Source organism: Ictalurus furcatus, chromosome 28, assembly GCF_023375685.1.
Source record: "Ictalurus furcatus strain D&B chromosome 28, Billie_1.0, whole genome shotgun sequence".
NCBI classification, from domain to species: domain Eukaryota; kingdom Metazoa; phylum Chordata; class Actinopteri; order Siluriformes; family Ictaluridae; genus Ictalurus; species Ictalurus furcatus.
Genome location: NC_071282.1, coordinates 11,384,309 through 11,408,660, shown reverse-complemented (window position 1 = coordinate 11,408,660; position 24,352 = coordinate 11,384,309). Strand labels below are relative to the sequence as shown.

The window sequence follows — 24,352 nt, the reverse complement described above, 5'->3', positions numbered from 1 at the left end:
GAGCGTCCAGCTACACAAGCTAAAAATGTTCAAGAAATGTTCTTTTTCAGCTGCTTCTTTCATTCAAGAAAACTCCGAGTTACACGCACTGATACTGCACTTTAGGCTTCTGAGGTGCAGTTTAAGTATACACCTATACTAAAAACAAGTACTTTTTCATTTTCAGTGACCATGGCTTTCAGTCCAAGGTGATGTTTAGTTTGTGTCGAAAAAAGCCGACCTGTAACCACTGCATGAGTCACATAAATGAGTAGTTAGCAGACAATGCCACAGACCAATAAATGCTGTTTTGTTCAAGAGTGATTAAAGCCAGTGAGAAATTAAAGAAGTTTAAAAAAAAAATCCTGAAAGTAGCAGAAACAGATGCACTTATCATCCTGTTTGACCAAAAGGTTTTATGTTGGCGTGCTGAGAGAGAAAATACAAGGACTGTTTTTTAGCTTGTGACAAACATCCCACGTGACACTAAAGCATTTCTTGTTTTGCTTTTCTCACTTCTTGGTTGCCGATAAACATGTTTTAGCAGTGTTGTGGTCCTCCAGGATTGAAAGTGCATAGTAAAAAGGAAGGGGGAAAATCTAAATTAACATTTGCCTTTAATTATCACCAAAATGCAGGAGGCCAAACCTACCGTCAGTCATCCGTATTAATTAGTTAGTTAATTAGTTAGTTAGTTTATACGGAAGGCCTAAGCGGTCATGCATTATTATTTTTTCCAGTTGTTTTCTCGTGATCTAGACATTCGTGTGAATGGGACTGGTGTTTCATGCACGTTCGCATGAATACGTACGTACGTATCATAAATGTAATAAATGCCTGCTGCAGAGATGGACTTTATCTCCACATTAAATAAAAAAGAGAGACACACACATATACACACAAGCGTCCGACACTAATGTGGTCAATCCTGCATGGATGACGTATTTTTGTAGGCCAACCCGGAAGATAGCATCACCCTGGTACCCTCGACAAAAAGCCATTTTCCACTGTAACAACATGCACGAACTTGAAAAATTCTAAACACAAACAAGAGAGGAACTGAAACAAACTTCTTTCTTTGGCAGACTTGTACTCTCGCTACGTCACGAACTGGGCGTGTCCTCCTGCCTGAGTTCAGATACCTAGTTCCACACGGAAGGGCGTTCATTTTATTAAACGATCTCCTGTGAATATTTTAGCCTGTGAGCTGCGGACACTAATTTCTTCAGTGAAACGCCTTTATCATCTTTTCCTGTCTGTTTTAAGTGGAATATTTGGTTTAGTCGACATGTTCTTGGTGTTTGTGCTTCTCTGCTGGCAAGCAACAGGTGAGAAGGTTTCATTTCCTCAAAAAAAAAAAAAGGTGAAGCAGTTGAAACACCTTGGGTTTTAAAAAGAAGAACTGTCTGGTGGGACATGGTTTAATCTCATTTCTCATTACTAGAAAGCGTAAAGATTTTTTTTTTTAAATAAACAACTTAAATTTTAATGTTTAACAATTAATTTAGTTATCTTTTATTTTATATTTCGACAAACGACAATCGCAGAATTACAAATACTAATGATTATATCTTACTATATAATTAGTTTTTCTTTTCTACAGTAAATAAACATAGTTTGCTTCCTGGAACTGGTCGATAACACACCTGCTGGTAGATGGCCTAAACGTAATTAATTTGTAAACTTGTTGATATTGTGATATATTTACAGGCATATAACTGAATAAATTATTCTGGCGCAACAAAAAAAAATCATTTACAGATAAACGTAGAATCAATTTTTTTAAAAAAAGATGTAATTTTAATCCGAACAAGTTCGTTCGGCAGGTGTTTCCAACCCAAGCACTCGGGTTACACTTGTGCGCGTCCCAAATGACTCCCTCCTCCCTGTCTATGCGCACGACATTCGGCTTGATGTTGTGCCACTTGCACCTCACGTAGTGCTCACTAGGTTTTGATTTGGGCTCGAGCCCTGCGGTTTCACCTTGACAACCCGTATTTCTGCCCTTCCCCCCCTCGAAACTGGCTCTGTGGCAAACAAGGAAGTGACCCGAGGGCAAAAACCAACTAAACCTGAAGATTCTAGTTTTTTTTAATGGTATTTATTTTTAAAACATTATTTAAAAAATGTATTATTTAAACAAAATGTATATAATTACCTCTATAGGTCTATAAGGTCGATGTTAACGATTGTTGACATGACATTGTCACCTCTGTTGAGTTACATAAATGACGTAATTGAAACCAGAATTAAATTCCAGTGAGGGGATTTTTATTTATTTATTTATTTATTTATTTATTGAGACATGGAAGCAGATTGAAATGGAAAACATGTTGAGATATATATTGGTTAAGTTATGCAAAGATATTTTATATTATGCAAAGTAAAGGAGAAACGAGCAAACACTTGACACCCATTATAAAAGCAGTTCACTTTTTATTTGTGTAACACTTTTAAGAGCAGACAGTCATAAATCAGATTTACAGAAATCTGAATGTAGATTTAGTTTTCTAATGAGCAAACCAAAAGTGACCCAGGCAAGGGAAACTTTAAGAGGAACCAAACTCAAAATGGGAACCTGTACTCTATGGGTTGAAACCCAGTAGTAGGATTATAAATCAGTACTGTTTCAAAACACTATAAAGTGCAGCAAAACTGGCGTATTTTTGTAGACCAACCTGAAAGTTAGCATCAACCTGGTTCCATCGACAAAAAGCCAATAGGATTTTTCCATTAGCTTTTGGATTGTAGCAAAAAATAAGTTAATGATTTCTTACACGTTTTGTTCGTCAAGATAATCTTTACAAATGAACACAGCTTTTATGAATTCTGAAGCCTAAATACAATCGCCAGAAGTAAAAAGCTTAAGTTAGGCTGTAAAAGAGCTACACAATGGTCGCATGACTTCAACGTCACCATCACTAAGCTTTATAGCACTACAGTTTGAAAGAAACGCTACAATTGGAAAATACTATACATTTGCTAAATCTACAAGTTGGAACGGGTTGAGTTGGAATCGTTTGCAAGAGTGCAAGTATAAACACAGCGAGGCTGTAGTAGAGGAGCTTTCCTGTTCGGCGTGATGACGTTTACTGTCCCTGACAACCTCTGTAGTCCACTATACCACTTGTTAGCAACCACCTTTTTCAAGACATGTACAAGCTTAACAAAATCATGGGTTGGGTATTACTGGTGTATTTTACGTCGTAGAATAAAATTTATGAAAATATACTGAGCTTGTGTTAACCACAGACCTTATTTCAGGCATTTAACCAAAAGCCTCTTTAAAAAAAAAAAAAAAAAAACCCATCGAGTTCAGGACGATGGAATCGGAAGTGCTAAAAATGCTGACTCATTTCCGGGTTTTAGGACACATTTTTACAGCGTTATAAAGTCAGACATTACAGTGGGATTGAAACGATGTTCAGCATGTCAGCATATTGTTAATGAGTCCTGGGATGAGCACGGATGAGGACACTCCTTATGATTACGGCAACAGTTCTTGCGTACAGATTTATATAGTTAGTCTGTAAGGGAATAAAACTGACTTTGTTCTGTGCGAGTCTCCGTCAGAAATGAACAATGTGGATAGCACAATTACACTTAGTGTTGGATATTATATAGTACCATTCTCACATCAGCAGTTTATTTTGGGTTTTTATAGCCTCGTTTCCTGTTGGAGGTCGAAATGTATCACTGTTTGGTTTATATTACGTTTCCTGTATGACATAAGCCGACTGGTGAAGCCGGTCAATGCGTAAAGCAAACACACAAAGTGGGCAAGTTTGTTGAACCTGCTGCCTTTGTAAAATGTCCTCTGGTAAAAAATCAAAGAATGACTCATAATTCTCATTATCATCATAAGTATTACTTGTATACTGTTCTTGGTCAGTAATGTACAAAGATATGCAGAGCTGTAATTAAATACGTAATATCGTGATTTATAGCAAACAAAATCTGTATAAGTGCACACTCGCTGGCCTCCTCATGTAATTCTTCAATATTTACCCAAATCCACTGCACCTTAGACTCGCTAGAACTAAAAAAAAAAAAAAATTCTCTCTTCTACTCGCTATATTAAAACAGATTGATAATTCTGTCATTGGATTGCTGAACACACAGTCACGTTCATGCATACACCTACGCACAAGTGCAGTATTTTACACCTACAGTAAAAGCAGAGAAAGAAACAGATGTAACAATAAAAGTGCTGTGTGATTAGAGAGCTCCGCTGTGCAGTGACGATGGCCTTGTAATGCCGCTAGATTAAAGACAAATCAACCAGTGGTGAGCTAGCCACGTTATCAAAGTACAGACTGTGTACCTAAAAGATTTGTTTGTGAGCATCACCTCTAAAATCTGTTCTTGGTGTTAACAGGGTCAAGAATGTTCAAGAATTTTCCCTTGAATTAAAGAAGTAAATCAAAACACAGAAAAGAGATCCGATCTTGCATTGAGGCAAGAAGCTGTTTTGTATCGTCAGAGCTACAGTAGGGCTGTGCCATATCGTATCGTCTAGGATATAACAGTACAATTCCTCCCCGTGATAAGAATTTATCATCCCATGATAATGACGATATAGTTGATGACGTGTTTACACGCCGCAGCATGGGCATCTCGCACGTAGAACTATAACAAGCAGGGAGGAAAGTGGAGTTTCAACCCTAGACGAGGATGAAGAATTAATCCCCAACAAAGGAGCTTACTCCGTAATATGGAAGTGGTTCAGAGACAGAAGATGAGATATGAATCAAACGTCTGTGATTTTGTAAAGTGTGTCAAAAACCAGTCCTCCTCTTCCGGCAGCACGCTCGGAGAGATGAGGGGGTGCGCATGCACGAACTACGTGCACGAGTGCTCAGCGAGCGCATGCTCTTCGGATGTGGTTTACTGTGGACACGTGCGTTTGTTTTGTTTCTGTTCCGGAGTATTCGGTCACGTTGCGAGACGTAAGGGAGTAGAGTACGGAAGCAGGTAAAGACGTATTTATTTAAGGGCAGGCAGACAAATCCAAATCGTAATCCAAAAAGACTTAGTCAAGACAGGCAAAGGGTCGGGCGATCGGCAAACAGGCATAAACGGGGCAAAGCAGGAAACAAAGTTGCAGTCACAGAAAACAGGGTCAAAACACAAAACAAGAAACATGAACTAGTACTATGGACTGGGAGTGGAAAAACCAGCGGGGACTAAATGAACTAATCTATAGTTTAAACAAACTAAATCTATCAAGGAACATAACATTAACAACGTATCTACTATAATACTCCGCGAGGTGTACAGGGACGCGAGCGGTATATATCCCCAATATAATCAGCCGTATAGAACCGAATAGAACCATTTTTGCAGTCTTGTCAATGCACTTTTTGATGCACTTTTTTGTTGTAGGCTACAGAGTGTTCCATTCTTTCAGCAGTCAGTTATAGGCCTAACATAGGGTATTCAAGGGGGGCTCAAAGATGACCACATCAATATATATTTATTTTACTCATTTATTTATTTGAAGTTATATTGTGCCTTGTTGGTAGCCTATGCCTGCTGGAATGAAAAAAAAATGTTCAGTGTTAAATAAATATTTTAAAATTGTAGTTTTTGTAATTGATTTTTTTTCTTTGAAAAGCAAGACAAAATAGTTAAAAGCACATTTGACTATTTAATTTATGTAATGGTGAAAAAAAGGTAAAAAAAAAAAAAAATGGAAAAAACGCGAAAAAACGTGTTCGTATTCGGCCAAGTTTTTCATTATATTCGGCTTCAGCCAAGAATTTTTATTTGGGTGCATCCCTAGTCTGCACTTTTTTAACCTAAGTGGTTGTATAAATCTGTTTCTCATTCACACACACCCACCCACCCACCCACCCCAATGGTAGCAGAGCTGCCATGCAAGGCACGAGCTTGACATCAGGAGCAACTTAGGGTTTGGTTTGTTGCCCAAGGACATTTCGGCATGTGGAGTCATGTCGGCCGGGAATCGAACCACCAGCCCTACGATTAGTGGACAACCCGCTCTACCACCTGAGCCACAGCCGCCCAAAGATGATGTTTTGGATAAGTTCCTTCAACTCCATATGTAAAGCTGAAAGTCATAACTGTATTGGTAGATTAATCCAGTGTGAAGATAAAGTTAAAGATGGTGGATTTTTACATATCCTCTTCTCTAAGAAAGAAAAAAAACATTTGCTGGGATTAAATAAACAGAAAATAATTTGAAATAATTGGTTTGTGATGAAAATGATATTTCTGCCCTATTGTGTATGTGTTTTGTGGGTTGTTTTTTAAGAATGCTACAGGGCTTTATATAAATGCATGGTGTATTTATGTGAATATTTATGCAATGGTTGAAGTTTGCTTTGCTTGTGGCAGTGTAAAATGATACTTCAATAGTATGACAGTATAAAATTAAGTAAATCTGTCTTTCTCAGGCCTGCATGCCTTTTCTGCCAGCTCGAATACACTGACCGTTAGGGTCCCAGAGAACAGCGGTGAGTATGTCAAGTTCTTCCACTTTTCACTTTCTTTTTCTACTGCTCTTTTTTAACTTCAGTGTTTTTATGGTTCACGTTTCTGTTCTGGATTAATAATCAGCTCAGGTTTAGTGGCGTATTCAAACCTTCTAGGCAGGTGTTTTGTTGTGTCTTTTGTGTGTTCTGTTTAGACTAGGCAGGCTGAAAGTATTGGTATACTGATGAGTGCAGTTAGTGTATTTTGTTCACTGAAAGAAGCAATTGAAAAGGATCCACATGTCCTTTGTGTAACTGGAGGCATTTGCTTCAGGGCAGGTTTCATGGCTCTCAGTCACTGTACAGAAACCCTTGCATTTAGCACTGTTTGGAATAAATATCAGAATGAACTGTGAACTCATTGTGTTTGCTCAGGAGCCGATCTGAAATGTGACTACTCGGCTGATTTTGGGGCAACACCTCGAGTGGAATGGAAATTTAGTAGTATAACAGGCTCGCAGTCCTTCATCTACTTTGATGGCCAGATTACAGGTAAGAAACCCAAGTTAGAATCAATTAATCAGTTCTTAGTGTATATAAACTCAATCGTTTTGTGTGTGTATGTGTGTGTGTGTGTGTGTGTGTGTGTGTGTGTGTGTGTGTGTGTGTGTGTGTGTGTATATATATATATATATATATATATATATATATAATATACACACACACACAGTATCTCACAAAAGTGAGTACACCCCTCACATTTTTGTAAATATTTGATATCTTTTCATGTGACAACACTGAAGAAATGACACTTTGCTACAATGTAAAGTAGTGAGTGTACAGCTTGTGTAACAGTGTAAATTTGCTGTCCCCTCAAAATAACTCAACACACAGCCATTAATGTATAAACCGCTGGCAACAAAAGTGAGTACACCCCTAAGTGAAAATGTCCAAATTGGGCCCAAAGTGTCAATATTTTGTGTGGCCACCATTATTTTCCAGCACTGCCTTAACCTTCTTGGGCATGGAGTTCACCAGAGCTTCACAGGTTGCCACTGAAGTCCTCTTCCACTCTTCCATGACCACATCACAGAGCTGGTGGATGTTAGAGACCTTGTGCTCCTCCACCTTCTGTTTGAGGATGCCCCACAGATGCTCAATATTGTTTAGGTCTGTAGACATGCTTGGCCAGTCCATCACCTTCACCCAGCTTCTTTAGAAAGGTTATCGTGCTGGAATACTGCCCTGTGGCCGAGTCTCCGAAGGGAGGGGATCGTGCTCTGCTTCAGTACGTCACAGTACATGTTGGCATTCATGGTTCCCTCAATGAACTGTAGCTCCCCACTGCCGGCAGCACTCATGCAGCCCCAGGCCATGACAGTCCCACCACCATGCTTGACTGTAGGCAAGACACACTTGTCTTTGTACTCCTCACCTGGTTGCCGCCACACACGCTTGACACCATCTGAACCAAATAAGTTTATCTTGGTCTCATCAGACCACAGGACATGGTTCCAGTAATCCATGTCCTTAGTCTGCTTGTCTTCAGCAAACTGTTTTCGGGCTTTCTTGTGCATCATCTTTAGAAGAGGCTTACTTCTGGGACGACAGCCATGCAGACCAATTTGATGCAGTGTGCGGCATATGGTCTGAGCACTGACAGGCTGACCCAAACACCCCCCCTCAACCTCTGCAGCAATGCTGGCAGCACTCATATGTCTATTTCCCAAAGACAACCTCTGGATATGACGCTGAGCATGTGTCAGGGTCTTGGCAATCTTCTTATAGCCTAGGCCATTTTTATGTAGAGCAACAATTCTTTTTTTTCAGATCCTCATAGAGTTCTTTGCCATGAGGTGCCATGTTGAACTTCCAGTGACCAGTATGAGTGAGTGTGAGAGCGATGACACCAAATTTAACACACCTGCTCCCCATTTACACCTGAGATCTTGTAACACTAAAAAGCCACATGACACCGGGGAGGGAAAATGGCTAATTGGGCCCAATTTGGACATTTTCACTTAGGGGTGTACTCACTTTTGTTGCCAGCGGTTTATCCATTAATGGCTGTGTGTTGAGTTATTTTGAGGGGACAGCAAATTTACACTGTTACACAAGCTGTACACTCACTACTTTTTATTGGAGCAAAGTGTCATTTCTTCAGTGTTGTCATATGAAAAGATATAATCAAATATTTACAAAACTGTGAGGGGTGTACTCACTTTTGTGAGATTCTCTCTCTCTCTCTCTCTCTCTCTCTCTCTATATATATATATATATATATATATATATATATATATATATATAAAATAATATTATATGCATTTTTCTTTTCCTGTTTTGTCTTTAGATAAGTATAAAGGACGGATGACTCAGTACCAAGGCGGTTTGAGGATTGAAAAAGCCACCAGACAAGACACTGGCGATTATTCCTGTGAAGTGTCCGTTAATGGTGGCTATGCTGAAGTTACGATTAAACTAACCGTGCTCGGTAGGTTCCTCTTCCTTTAGTCCGAAAATCTGTTAAAAAATGTATGATTTTTAATGAAAAGAATCCAAATAAGATACAGATGTGAAGTGACTGATGTCAATCAGAAGAGTGCTGTTAGCTGTATATGCATTAACGGTGAGGTGATGACTATTATCCAATGATTATTTCTCCCTGCAGTTCCTCCTTCTGTGCCGATCAGCCGCATCCCCACCTCGGCCACAACAGGTCGCAGCGTCCTACTGACTTGTTTCGATAAGGATGGTTCTCCTCCGTCTACCTATAAATGGTATAAAAATGGCACCCCTTTGCCTGATGACCCCAGCAAGTTCCCCAACTTTAAGAACTTGACATACAAGCTGAACAGTCTGAACGGCAACCTGGTCAGTTGATGTCCTTACTCTTGCGTTTGAGTTCCCTTTACAAATAAAATGCAAGGTTTCAAATTCTAAGATTTTTTTTTACTGTTGTAGAAGTAGCACCATTGTATCTTTTTGTGAGTAACAGGAGTTTCCCAGTGTGAGTAAGGCAGACAGCGGAAGTTATTACTGTGAAGCTTCCAATGGGCAGGGGCCTGCTCAGCGTGGACCAGCTGTGGTCATGGAAGTCCGTGAGTAAACCTTTCAGTCTGTTGTGTTCTCAGTATCCTATGAAGTTCATTATATGTGACGTACTGTTCCACTGTAATTTCTGATTTCTGTTTTGATTTGTTTTGTAGGTGATTTGAACACAGGAGGTATTGTGGCCGGCGTTCTTGTAGCACTGCTTGCTATTGCGTTGCTTTGCTTTGCTGTGTGGTTCGCCAATAAGAAGGGATATCTGCCCAGTAAGTTCTCTTGGGAATTTGCAGAAAAAAAGCAGGATTTTTATTTAATTCAGATGAGAGCATTAGTCTACAATATCAGAACATGCTGTTTCGCACTGTAGCCATCAAGTCTAAGCAAGGGATCCGTACATTGTAGTTTTATATTCATTTTAGTGCGCAGTCCGTAGAGGTGGAGACAAAAGCACTCAGGTCACAAGTCTTAAACACAGCATGCAAAGGCAGTACACCATTATAGGAACCTGCCCCAGACTCAGGAGTTTCCCCAGCCTTAATCCGATCAGCATGACTATCACTCGGACACTTCATTATCAAAGAGATAAAGAAAAGCCCTCAGTTACCATGCTCATTTCTCTCACAATAAAGAGAACAGGAACTGGCAGAAACCTCCTTCTAGACACCTTACTTATCATAATCATTCAGCTCATGCTGTTGTTGCTTGAATTTCAAGCAAAATCAACATGTAAGAAAACAGTGATTCTTTAAATCTATATTCCTACAGATATATATATCTCTTGTAAATGATTATAAATTCAATCTTTTATTGACCGCACTCTTTTCCACTTTTCACCTTTCCAGAAATGTCCGAAAGGTAAGAGATACTTTTTAGCTACTGCATATTTTCATTGTACATGATCTTGTATTTTAATCTCAGTAACATTTCAGCTTATCAATTTACTGTCGGAAACATTTGTGTTCTATTACAGCAAGCCCAAAACAGCGGTGTATACACAGCCTAGACACGACTATGGTGATGGTGATGAGGATGATGTAAGCACTCTATAGTTTAACGTTCATACCTACAGTAACTCTATAAGACCTTGTATATAGTATAGTTCCATGTGTATGTGGTGTATATCCAGGGTGTTTGTTTTTTTTATATATATGAGCTTACAGTGCTTGAGAACACTGTCTACTATCAAAATTGTTAGTTTTAATTAACATTATTAGTTATTTATTTTAAATCCAATCAGCCAATCATGTGGCAGCATTGCAGTGCAAGAAATCATACAGATGCAGGTCAAGAGCTTCAGTTAACGATCATCAGAACGGGGCCGCAATGTGATCACGGTGACTTGTGTGACTGTGGCATGGTGGTTTGTGCCAGATAGGCTGGTTTGAGTATTTCAGAAATTGCTGATCTCTTCTGTGGTGTTCACACATAACGGTGCGGAAAAAAAAACACACGAACATCAGTCTGAGGCTACAGTGGGCACAGGCTCAGCAAAACTAGACAGACTAGAAAAACCATTGCCTGCTCTTTTCCTTCAACTGTCCCGTTACCCAGATTACAGTTTTTTTACTCGCGTCAGATTACAGTTTTTGCTGACAGATATGGAACCCGGTGTGATCTTCTGCTATTAGTAGCCTGAAGGTTCTGCATGTTGTGTATTCTGAGATTCTTTTTCTGCTCTGAACGGTTGTAAAGAATGGTTTTGAGTTACTGTAGATGTCCTGTCTGCTTGACCCAGCTTGCTCATTCTCCTCTGACCTCTCTCAACAACAAGGTGTTTCTGCCTGCAGAACTGCCACTCACTGGATGTTTTTTTTTTTGTTTTTTTGCACCAATTGTGTGTAAACTCTATAGACCAGTGGTTCCCAAACTTTTCCAGGGCAAGGCCCCCCAAATGGCATTAACATTTGACCAAGGCTCCCCTTTTGCAAGATATCTTTAAAACACATAAAAAATACAGACTTCTGAATATATCCCCCTTTTTTATTAATAATTACATCTTACATCTTTACATTACATTAGGAATTGATTGTGTGTGTGTGTGTGTGTGTGTGTGTCTGAGAGTGAGAAAGAGAAAACATACATTTATTTATTTTTCACACCAAATTGTTGAGGCCCCCCTGGCGGCCCCCACTTTGAAAACCACTGCTATAGACTGTTGTGTGAGGAGTTTCTGAAATACTCAAATCAGCCCATCAACAATGTCGCAGTCACTGAGCTCACTTTTATTTCCACCCGTATTCTGATGTTTATGTGAACATTAACTGAAGCTCCTGACCGGAATCTGCATGATTTTATGCATTGTTTTTGGACAACTGGATGAGCATTCCTAATAAAGTGCCAGAGAGTGTTTTTTTAATGCAGTGTAACTGGCTCGGTTCAAGTTCTGGGGTGGAAAAGGCCAAGTACAAAAAGTTTTAATCGATCTCATAATGATGAGGTTGCCTGTTGTGCATAATATTTAAACTTTTGGATTATGTTCATGAAATAAATCTCTGCTGCATTCATCAAGGGGTCTTATTTATTTATTTACTTAATTACTTACTTATTTACATATTATTTATTCATTATTGCTAGTGGTTCCTGGCTGCATATTGTTGGGGAATCTCTGGTATATATTATAGTAACCTTTTCATGTACCCTAATATTATACAATATGCTTAAAGCTTTCTGTGTATAACTAAATAGAAATTGAGTTAAATCGTGTGTGTGTGTTTCAGGGGGAGTTCAAACAGAAGCAGTCCTTCGTGGTGTAGCCTCGGTTTGTACTGGCGGAGGTGTCAATGGTTTTTCCTTATTCCATCAACTCCAGCTCTGGGATTTCTGTGTGCTTTTAAACTGCTTGTCATTCTGAACTGTTTGCACCGACTCTAAGGTAGCAGTATGCTTCAGAACCATCCACTGAATCATCTCTTTGCACCTTACCAAATGACATCACTGACCAACAATAAGATCAATACAGCTTCCCCTGGTGTAAAACGGAATTAAAATGAGAATCCTGGCTGTCACCATGAGAAAGGCGAAAAGAATGAGCTTGTTCTTTGTCATTTAGATTTGCTGTTTTATTTTGTGTTTATTTTGAATTTTTGTACATGAATGAGGTGTTGTTGTTTTTTTTTTGGTTTTTTTTGAGGCAAAACATTTTAACAAAAGAACAAATTCGTTTGGATATGAGACAAATGTGCTTGCTTTAATATGTAAACCTTTTAAACCTTGAAGTCTTTCTTGCTTTGACATTGTACAGGTGTGTGTGTGTGTGTGTGTGTGTGTGTGTGTACATTTGATTAACTACATTTGTATATCTTGTTTCTTCTTAATTTGACATAGTTGGTGTATTTAAAATGAGAGACAAGGTAGTCAACTGCAATTCTGATATTTATGTGAAGGAACATGATCTGTACTGTTTACTTGTTTAGTTAAAACTTTGGTCTAGCTTTGTTTTTCTCTCTGAAATATGTATATCCATGTTAGCCTTCTAACTTGTTTCATTTGATCCACCCAATAAGCTGTTAAACCGAGCTTGTAGCATGTGTGTCTGGACATTTGGGGCATGATAATCCATTAAGTTTAATATCTGACATGCTCTGATGTCAGTATGTACACTAACATGCAAAATAATAAATCCTGTCCAACTTGTTTATATTAAATCATAGTGTGTGTGTGTGTGTGTGTGTGTGTGTGTGTGTGTGTGTGTGGTTTTTAATTTAATTACTTTTTTCTTTTTTTCTTTTTTTAAATAAATGCCTTTATCAATAACTTCTTTTTTGTTTTATTTAAGTGTTTAATGTTCTTCACAGCCAGCAGGGAGCAGTACAGCCTCATTTTATATCTCACATAGCGGAAAGGCATTTAATGAAGGGTCAGGCTGGGACACTGGAATTGTCCAGTATTCCAAATGCTAGAATTCATGTGTAATAATGATGGCATGTTCATGATGAATGAATGAATTGAAAGGCATTTATGCAGGACCATACATAAACTAACTGCAGTGGTGCTTGAAAGTTTGTGAACCCTTTATAATTTTCTATATTTCTGCATAAATATGTCTTAAAATGTTTATCAGATTTTCACAGAAGTCATAAAAGTAAATAAAAAGAACCCAGTTAAACAAATGAGACAAAAATATTGTACTTGGTAATTTATTTATTGAAAAGTATGATCCAATATTACATATCCGTGAGTGGCAAAAGTATGTGAACTTTTGCTTTCACAAAGGGATGCGACCCCCTTGTGCAGCAATAACTGCAACTAAATGTTTCCGATAACCGTTGATCAGTCTTGCACAGCGGCTTGGAGGAATTTTAGCCCGTTCCTCAGTACAGAACAATTTAAACTCTGGGATGTTGGTGGGTTTCCTCAAATGAACTGCTTGCTTCAGGTCCTTCGACAACATTTCTATTGAATTAAGGTGAGGACTTTGAATTAGCCATTCCAAAACATTAACTTTATTCTACTTTAACCGTTCTTTGGTAGAATGACTTGTGTGCTTAGGGTCGTTGTCTTGCTGCATGACCCACTTCCTCTTGAGATTCAGTTCACAGACAGATATCATGATATTTTCCTTTAGAATTCCTTGGTATACTTCAAAATTCATTGTTCTATCAATGATGGCAAGTTGTCCTGGCCCAGATGCAGCAAAACAGGCACAAACCATGATACTACCACCATCATGTTTCACAGATGGGATAAGGTTCTTATGCTGGAATCCAAGCATAACGCTTCTCAATTAAACCAAAAATTCTATTTTGATCTCGTATGTCCACTAAACATTTTTCCAATAGCCTTCTAGCTTGTCCATGTGATTGTTAGCAAACTGCAGAGGGGAAGCAATGTTCTTTTTAGAGAACAGTGGCATTCTCCTTGCAACCCTGCTATGCACACTATTGTTGTTCAGTTTGGGACGTTGTCCTGATGGTGGACTCATGAACATTAACATTAACCAATGTGAGAGAGGGCTTTAGTTCTTAGAAGTTACCCTGAGTTCCTTTGTGACCTCACGGACTATTACACCTCTTACTCTTGGAGTGAGCTTTGTTAGTCTACCACACCTGGGGAGGGAAACAATGGTGTTGAAATTCTTCCATCTGTTTGAATGTGGATTGGAGAAGTCCAAAGTCTTTAGAGATGGTTTTGTTACTTTTTACAGCCTGATGAGCATCAACAACTCTTTTTCTGAGGTCCTCAGAAATCGCCTTTGTTCATGCCATGATACACTTCCACAAACATGTGTTGTGAAGATCAGACTTTGATAGATCCCTGGTCTTTAAATAAAACAGGGTGTTCACTCAAACCTGTCATCCCATTGATTGAAAACACCTGACTCTAATTTCACCTTCAAATTCAATGCTAATCCTAGAGGTTCACATACTTTTACCACTTACAGATATATAATACTGGATTATTTTCCTTAATAAATAAATGACCAAGTTTAATATGTTTGTCTCATTTATTTATTTGAGTTCTCTTGGTCTGCTTTTAGGACTTATGTGAAAATCTGATGATGTATTAGGTCATATTTATGCAGATATGTAGAACATTCTACTTTCAAGCACCACTGTAAATTAGTCAGTTCTGCTAAGATTTCATCTAAAAAATTAAGCTTCATTGGTCTAGAATGTTGATTGTAGGTCAATGTTCATTTTGAAATCCTTAAACTGACATTTTTTAGGTATATATAAATTCATTCCTCTTCAGTAAGCTCATTAACAATAACCTGGTCAGGGTTATGGTGAATCCAGAGTCTATCCCGGGAACACCAAGTCCAAAGCGGGAGTACACGCTGAATGGGATACCAGTAATAAATAAATGTAAATTCACATTGCAGTTATGCCATGGTGCAGGATAACTGAGACAATCATTCATTCACTCAAGAATTCACTTGAGTCTGGTCACCATCACATTGGATCTGGAGCCTGTCCCAGGAACACTGGACATGAGGTGGGAATACAGACTCACTCTCTCTCACAAACACTGGTACTGTATTGACAAACTGTTACAAATTTGATTATTAGTAAATAATTAACATATGACTTATTAGCCTTGACTTCTATTGACTTCTGTTTAGAAGACATGCAGTATATAATCATAATGATTACACTTCATACTGTTTTTCAAAGTACTTCTTCAGTTACAGTGCTGTGAAAAAGTATTTGCTCACATCCTGATTCCTTTTTTTGTGTATATCTCATACTAAATTGCATCAGAAATGAAAACAAATTGTAAGATATAATAAAGGCAACCTGAGTAAACACAAAATATAGTTTTTAAATGATAATGTTATTTACTGAAGCAAAAAAGTTTGCAAAAACCAACTGGGCCTGTGTGAAAGTATATTTGCCCCCATAGTTACTAACTCCCCAAATCATTGAAACTGCATTCAAAATGGGGTTCAGCTGGACTAGACACAAACCCTGCTCAATCAAATCAACACTTAAATAGAACTTTTTCAACAGCATGAAGTAGTCAAAAGGCATTACTCAGTAACACACTATGGCAAAATTCTAGAAAAAAATTCTAGAAATTATGAGGAAGAAGGTGATTGAAATACATCAGTCTAGGAAGGGTTACAAAGCTATTTCAAAGGCTCTGGGACTCCAAAAAACCACAATGAGAGCCATTATCTCCAAATGGAAAAACTCAACACAGTAGTGAAACTTTCCAGAAGTGCCCGACTTTCCAAAATTCCTCCAAGAGCACAGCGACAACTCATCCGGGAAGTCACAAAAGAGCCAAGGACAACATCAGTGGATCTCTTGCATTAATAAAGGTCACTGTTCATGACTCCACAATCAGAAAGACACTGGGCAAAAACAGCATCCATGGAAGAATGGCGGGGTGAAAACCACTTCTAACACAGAAGAACATTAAAGCTCATCTGAATTTTGCTGAAATACACCATGATGTTCTTCAAATCTTTTGGGAGAATGTTCTGTGGATTGATGAGTCAAAAGTGGACAGTGGTCCCATTACATGAGACGTAAACCAAACGCAAAATTCCACAAAAAGAACATCATACCTACGGTCAAGCATGGTGGTGGAATTGTGATGGTGTGGGGATGCTCTGCTGCTTCAGGGCCTGGGCAACTTGCAATAATTGAGGGAAACATGAATTCTGTTCTCTACCAGAAAATCCTAAAGGGGAATGTCCGGTCTTCAGTCCATAAATTGAAACTCAAGCACAACTGGATTATGCAGCAAGACTATCCAAAGCATAGGAGTAAGTCCTAATCCTAGAAGTGAAAGACTGATCTCCAGTGATCGGAAGTGTTTGGTTGCAGTTATTGCTGCTAAAGGTATCACAACCAGATTTTAAGTTTAAGTGGGTAATTAGTTTTTCACATTGGTGATAGGTGTTGGATAACTTTTTTTTGCTTTGATAAAATAAATAAATAAACAAAAACTGTATTGTGTGTCAGGTTGCCTTTGTTTTATGTTGTATTTCATTTGAAGATCTAAAACTATTTAGTATGAGATATACACAAAAACAGAAGAAATCAGGGGCAAATACTTTTTCACAGCACTGTGAGTACTGTACAGGAATAAAACAAACAGTAAAATTGAGTGCAGCTTACTGTGAACTGATGATGCAGACAGTGTGCACTTCAAACTTTTCTGATTCACTGCTTGAACAATAAGGGTTTTAATAGAATCGATACATTCTAGACTTTCTCATTCATTTTTACCATTTCTGTCATCACACCATGACTAGATAGTGTATTATTACTAGAATTTCAGTCACTGCCATGCGACTGACAATGATCCACCACTCAAAAAATATAATTGGAGGTCCCTTTCCATTGATGAATGGGAAAGAGATTCTAAAGTCAATAACTGTATACCTACAAAATGCAACAAATGTAGGTTTATGTGATGAACTGGCAACTCAGTGTCCATATATAGACCAGGGCTCTGGGGTTTAACTTTGCTATTGGTGAATGTCTAACCAAATGTTCTGCAAAAAATGGTTGTTGATAATATAACCTATATATTTGTTATTAATATCTGTTCTAAGCCAATCAGTGGTGTGTGGTTTCAGAAAGTGTGTGACAAGGGGAGAGTGAGAGAGAGAGACAAGAGCACATTAGCAGGTGGCTGTAAAGTTTGACTTGCAGTTAGACCAAGGAACAAATATTTGATTTGTTCCTTGGTACTAAATGAATGGTCACGTAATAACATTACTGTATAGTTTCATAATTGCTCTATAGCAGTGGCTTGCAAATTGGTGGAAATCCCAACCCTTATTAAACCTATTATATTTAGTATTAAGTTGTTAGCCTGTTTGAATGGAATTTAATGGGTTTCATCCAAACCTATATAGCCAAGACTGGCCTATTATTGTACATATTTAAACAATGATCTTAGTAGTTGGACTAATTAATAAAAACATCTGTGCTGAGGGGGTTATTTAAACCGTTAAACTGGTCTCCCCTGCTGAAAAAAACAATAGAAACCCTCAGAGAATTTGTAATGGTTTTAATGGTTATAATGGGAATTGTATTGGTTTTAATGGAAACTGTAATGGTCACTGTGGGTCTCTACTGGTAATTTGTTGACGTCTATTGATGGCATGTTATGTCCAGTGGATACCATTAAGGGCAACTAATGGTAATGGTTTGTAATGGTATTTGTAGTGGAAGCCATTAGAATTTCTGTATAGTTTTTATAGGGTCTGGCTACAAACACTTTGAGGGCTGAAGTATAGTTCTTGATAGTCAAGGGATTTGGTCAAAACATCAACACTACAATGATTATTTAAATCAAAATCAACTAAAACTCTCAAACACGTGATTAGAAGTGAGAGTGTCAAGGCTAGGTGTTAACAACTGGTATGTTCGAGTTTAGTGCATTTCAGGTATGTTACTGTATTGTAATAGTTTTGAATATCTAGTACACCCTTGAATTTAAACCATGCATTGCTCAGAGTCTGGTGTGTCAAAATAGGGTGTCAAAAGGCAGGGTGTCCAGTAGTGTACCCTGGAATTGTAGTTTTGAAAGTGGGTAGTGATGCATTGCCAGGGGGGTTGTGATTTTATTTTCATTTTATTTACATTTATTTTATATATATATATATATATATATATATATATATATATATATATATATATATATAAAATTTAATTCTGCTACTACATTAATCTGTGAGGTGTAAAAACTTCTTACAGTTAAAGATGGTTAACTCTTATTTAGCAACGTTATTAAGCTGCAACTTTAAAAATGGAGTTTGAGTGAAGCCACCGTAAACCTATCAGCGGGCAGCTCGCTCTCCACACCGCCCTTTAAAGGAATCAGCCTATCAGCAGGTAGCGTCACGCGGAGCAGCGCGATGATTGGCTGACTCCGCCTTCACTTAAACGCCCATTCATAAATAAGTCATCGCGATGAGGAAGCGAGGCGAGCAGCACGGAGGCTAGAATTCGCTTCGGAAATGATCGCGACTGTATTTTCTTCTGACGCGTTTGGCTGCTGGGGGTCGAGACAGACACACACCGCTTCCGCAGCAGTCAGCAAAATCGCGCGTATCATATAACTGACGCAAAAGTGACTCCCGAGCCGTGACCCCTTCCATTTTTATTAATGAGTGTTTTTGCAATGATGGCTTGAGCTCTCCATCATCAGGAAGCCGGATGCGCTCTTGAGAATACATCGTCTCTCCAGAACGCGCAGTTTCTCCATCCAGATCAGCGCGGACTAATGCACGCTTGTTTCTCAGTCCGGTTCGTGTTGTGATCCAGATCTGAATGTTCACCGTCTCCGGAGTCATGGCAGAGAAAGAGGAGCAGCTTTACGCCAAAGTGACTCCACGCAGGCAGCGGCAGAACCGCGCAGGAACCCTGAAACACGGCTCGAGCCTGGACGTGCTGCTCAGCATGGGCTTCCCCAAGACCCGGGCGTGAGTAACCTGTCACTCGTACTGTCATCTCTCTCCTCTGTTTAACATCCGAGTCTGCATCAAGCTCACACAAAGTAAAAACTGTCTGTAGGTCACCAGGGGAGAATACTTATCCATGTGCAGCTGCTGGGAACACCATCGATTTTACATAACCAAGTTACAGCTAGATGTATAATCGATGAATTCATTTGCCACCTCATCACAGTTCAGCAGGAGCTGTCAAACCTTTTATTACCACATTAAATATATAAATAAATATATATCTGGACGCCCTTATGTTTTTATTTTGTGAACATAATCCAACAGGTTAAATATTAGACACATTAATCAAATTCTTCCATGGTATGTATTTACAGGAGTGTTTAATTAATAAATTAATTTAATTTCTGGAATCTTCACCCACAGAACCATGCGAAAGGAAAAAAACGTATCATATAACCGTTTCATAATTTTGTTGAAACTTGTCGATCCATCTTTAGAAATTTATTAGTGTGTTTGGCATTGTTTTTCACCCCATTCGACCTGCCATTTAGGATTAGGATAATAGTAACTAGATAATAACTACAACATTAGTTCATAGTAGTTGATTGACACACCTGATCATGCACATTAAGGGTTTGCCTTGAACATATTGATTGTTGAAACTACACTTGAGGATGTTATTATTTATTATTTAATATTTACAGTTTAGCTGATAAACCCACAGAACCATGAGGACAGTGGAGGATCACAGTGGTGGTTAAGGCTTTAGGTTGCTGATCAGAAGGTTGGGGGTTCTAGCCCCAGTACAGCCAAGCTGCTGCTGTCGGTCCCTTGAGCGAGGCTCTTAACCCTCTCTGCTCCAGGGACACTGTATCATGGTGACCTTGGTTTCCTAACAAGCTGGAATATGCGTAAAAAGAATTTCACTGTACTGTGATGTATATGTCAGGTATGTTTGGGCCTGAAGGAAAACCTTTTGCAATGTGATACAAAACAAAAATTTGAACGGCACTGAAGTTAAAAATAAACAGAAAAAAAATCCACCCTCATTAAAACCACCTGAAAGAATTTAAAAGGGCAGGGGATAAGCATCAAGCTAAAGCTTATTCGTATTTACTTATCAAATGAAAAAATTAAGGCCTATAATAAAAACACGTTTTTAGATAGATCACCGGGACATGTCCTATAACTACACAGCTAATATTTACAATAAAACCAAGAATGAATCAAATTGAAATTGAAATAACTGAAAAGCTGCATGTAATAGAGTGAGGCTGAATAATATAGCCTTAAATATTTTGAAGTTATTTTAACTTGGATTTAAACCCGTTCCCCTCAGTAGTCTGTATTTTTGTTCCGTCCCGGCTCTAGACACTCCTGTGGGAGTTAATCAAGGTCTGTAAATTCGTAATTGATGGGTGTGGAAATAGACCAAATACATGGTCAACTCCTCTATAATCACACATCCATTTTCCCGACTCTCAGATAACGGAAGGAGCCCATTCCATATCACTGTCATTACTCAGCTTAAGATGAAGTGCATTAGCAGCCGACAGTGGGGGAGGAAAAAAAAGTAGGTCTATTGATGCGTCTCAAGGTTTGTTTCACTCAAGTGCAGTTTAAGTGTTTGCTCTCGGAAAAAACAGTGAATATGAATACAGACTCAGACTCGCTGTTCAAGAGTGTTCCATCAGAATGCAGCTAACACCTCTAGGGCTGAAGTTTTGTTGCCTGAGTTCTTCCACTCCAACCTTGGCAAACCATGTCTTCATGGAGCTCGCTTTGCGCACAGGGGTATTGTCATGCTGGAACACTTTTTGGCCACGGAAATTATAATGCTACAGTATACAAAGGCATCCTATACATTTGTGTGCTAACTTTGTGGCAACAGTTTGAAGATGAACCACATATGGGTGTGCCGGTCAGGTGTCCACATGTCCAACTTTAACTTTTATACCTATATAGTCACACAGACATCCCATTGCTGTTTGGCACATTTCTCACTCACCATTTTTCAGTGTAATATTAAAGAGAAATCCAACCTAGAACTAGTGTACACAGCAACTCTTGGACCCGACGTTCCAGAATGCAATGCAGCCATAGGATGCAATTACAGCAGATACTTACTTTGGCTAGTTAGAGGACAAGACAGTGATGTTGATGGTGGTATTAGCATGTAAGTTGAAGTTTTGGAAGCTGTTCTGTTTGAACAGAGTTTATACATGATGACGTGACAGAGCTCGATAGACCGAAAGATTAAAGCGCTGCTGCATTGGGATCTTTAGTTAGAGATCAAGCACAAGAAACAGTGACCAATAAAGTGAACAGAGACCAATATGTCAATGAAAGAAGTTTTAAAAAAAAAAAGGTCAACTCGGAGTTTCATTACAAAATCTAACTCATATATCATTGTAGATCACATGTTAATCATAAAGATTAATATGCAAGCCAGTCAAGGGGGGATTTTACCTTTAACTACGGAAAATTAATGTAACCCTTAATACAATATGAGATTTCTGTATCTGGGATAAATAGTAATTTTCCAGGAAGTACATAATTTAGTTTTAATAATAATAATAATAATAATAATAATAATAATAATTGATCTCATGGAGGTTAAAAAAAAACCAAACTGCTAATTGATTTTGTACTGTTTTTATTCATCCTGTTTGTATTATTCATATACAGATAGATTTGTATACTGATACGCCGTTTCATATGCAGATCGAAGCCCTAAAAATCTATGGGGGATTTACCATAAAAGGACAAATTAGTGAAATTAGTCATTGTTCTTTTATACTTTATTTTAGATTAGTCATTTCCAGACCACAGAGGGAGCTTAAGTGTCTCCCTGAGGTAAATAGTGGAAGAGAGACTACAAATATTACCAAGTTTGGGTGTTATGAATCACACAAACAGTATAACAGGGAGAGAGGCTAGTTTATTAAACATCCATGCTGAAACTCCACCCACACATCTATTTGCATCTTCCGTAGTTTAGCACTAGGAAGTGCTGTTTTGCTTATTCGATGAAACTTCAAAACGTCTCTGTCTGACTAGGTTGTCTGAGTAGACGGTGTTTTGACAGAGTTCTCCAAATGCTAGTTAACTGATGCCTGACTAGTAGCACTAAGCCATATCGTATCGTCTAGGATATACTGGTACAGTTCCTCCCTGTGGTAAGAATTTATCATCCCGCAATATTGATGATATAGTTGATGACGTGTTTACACGCGGCAGCGTGGGCATCTCGCACGTAGAACTATAACAAGCAGGGCAGAAGGTTGAGTTCCAGCCCTAGACGAGGATGAAGAATTAATCCCCAACAAAGGAGCTTCCTCCGTAATTTGGAAGTGGTTCAGATACAGAAGATGAGCTATGAATCAAACATCTGTGATTTGTCAAAAACGTGTATCGACAAAGGGTGGAAATGCATCAAAGTTCTCAAGCAAGAACACTGAGGAGAATATTTTAAGTCAGAAGTTATATTTCTGAAATGTATCGGTTGCCATGTCTGCTGATGATGTTGCTAACACTACTGTAGTAACCGTTTCAAACTAGGAAGTTGAATTTTACGTTGGGAAACTCAGATGAGTGGAGTGATATACAAAGTGAAACATCCCAGTGCGGTTATACTAAATATAAGCACTCTTGGAACACCGCTTGACCAGTCAGATTAGTGGACCGGAACAAACTGTTTTATAACAGTTAAAACCTGACAAGTTAAAAAGCTCTATTCCATTTAGTTATTTGACCATAAAATACCATCAATGACCATAAATATTGGACTTGTAGCTGATTAATTACTGATATATTACCATCTGCTAGATGCATGCTGTTAAAGGTTCTCAATCTGAGCTCAGGAAGTGCAGCTGAAGACAGGACCTGCACTTCTGTGGCGTTTTCAACAAACCCTTGTTGACATCCCCTCATGACTCAGCTGTACGATTCACCTATGCGATGTGGATGGCGATTTTGTTTATGCACACACATGCATTTCGATCAGCAGTTCTGCTGATTTGGAATGGATAGTAGTGAATTAGGTAATTATTGCGACCGTAGTCCCAGATTCAGATGCTTTGCCCGTATTTCACACTGTGCCTGATATCTATTGCACTCTTAACTGGATACAAGCTTTACAATATTAAAATTAATTCAAGAGTTTATTTTCAAACAGTTAGTTGCGGAATTAATCTTGATTAAGGTAATCTTCCCAACAAGCTCAGGAAGGGGTTGTGGTTGGCCAGTTGCAATATCAGTCAAATGTCTTCTTATTGTGCGGGTATACACTTTTATTGGCAATGTATAATGAAGAAAACAGATACTTCAGCAATAGTTGAAATCTGACTTGCAAGACTGCTGCTGCAGTGCATTTGCTGCTACTGTCCACGATGGGTATTTAGATGAAAGGTTCTGTGACCAGTCTTGTTCATTTAGCTACCTCAGGTACAGCAGGTTAGCCTTTTTAGTGTCCAAATTTTGCCTCAGCATTACAGGTGTAAGTTGCAATGGAAGTAATAGAATAGAATAGTAATGTCAACTAATTAGCTTGATGAAAACTACAACTCGCAATTCGCCTACTAGCCATCATAAATATTACCCAAGATTAGAATTAGCATAGTATGTTGAAATGAGTATCCCAGAGGTACCCAGATGGTCTACTATTTTCAGTAGATTTTTGAATTGTGCATCCATGGACACTATTTCAGCTAATATTACCCACAACTCCTTGCCCGAGGGACTACTCCTTTTCTGTGACTGTTTGTATTGCTGAATTCGACCTGCAAACATGGCGGATCAGTGTAACGTCGGTGATACGTCTTCAGTTTTCAAAACTTAAATGTCAAGCACTAACCAAAGTTGTTTTTATTGTCAAGATTAATGATTGAATGTTGTGTAAAAAGAGTACCATGTTTGTACCATCTTCTAGGGTCAGACGAAGAGACAGAGCAATGACTTTCTCTTCCGTTACATGACTTATTAGTATAACTTACATAATCTTTTTGCTACACGCTCAAAA

At 38.5% G+C, this 24,352-nt stretch overlaps 2 protein-coding genes across 4 annotated transcripts in view; both read left to right on the top strand.

Moving 5' to 3' along the window:
• The first annotated feature begins 1,119 nt into the window (after nt 1–1,119).
• f11r.1 (F11 receptor, tandem duplicate 1) lies at nt 1,120–13,108 on the top strand. Its single transcript, XM_053618321.1, has 10 exons — nt 1,120–1,307; nt 6,399–6,458; nt 6,852–6,968; nt 8,767–8,907; nt 9,085–9,287; nt 9,412–9,514; nt 9,623–9,730; nt 10,307–10,319; nt 10,435–10,498; nt 12,182–13,108. The coding sequence occupies exons 1-10, from the start codon at nt 1,268–1,270 to the stop codon at nt 12,215–12,217; spliced, it is 885 nt and encodes a 294-aa protein (XP_053474296.1). The 5' UTR covers nt 1,120–1,267; the 3' UTR covers nt 12,218–13,108.
• Nucleotides 13,109–18,848: 5,740 nt separating this feature from the next.
• The window catches only part of ubash3ba (ubiquitin associated and SH3 domain containing Ba), a 46,643-nt gene continuing 41,139 nt past the window's right edge, over nt 18,849–24,352 (top strand). For all 3 annotated transcript variants that reach the window (XM_053617994.1, XM_053617993.1, XM_053617995.1), the window contains exon 1: nt 18,849–19,350. In XM_053617994.1, coding sequence (XP_053473969.1) covers nt 19,199–19,350 — 152 coding nt within the window. In that variant the 5' untranslated portion in view covers nt 18,849–19,198. The remainder of the gene's footprint in view (nt 19,351–24,352) is intronic.

Coding starts and splice junctions, on each gene's coding strand:
- f11r.1 (XM_053618321.1), top strand. CDS start 1,268: ATGTTCTTGGTGTTTGTGCTTCTCTGCTGGCAAGCAACAG. Junction 6,969..8,766: donor CTTTGATGGCCAGATTACAG/GTAAGAAACCCA, acceptor TTTTGTCTTTAG/ATAAGTATAAAGGACGGATG. Junction 8,908..9,084: donor GATTAAACTAACCGTGCTCG/GTAGGTTCCTCT, acceptor TTCTCCCTGCAG/TTCCTCCTTCTGTGCCGATC.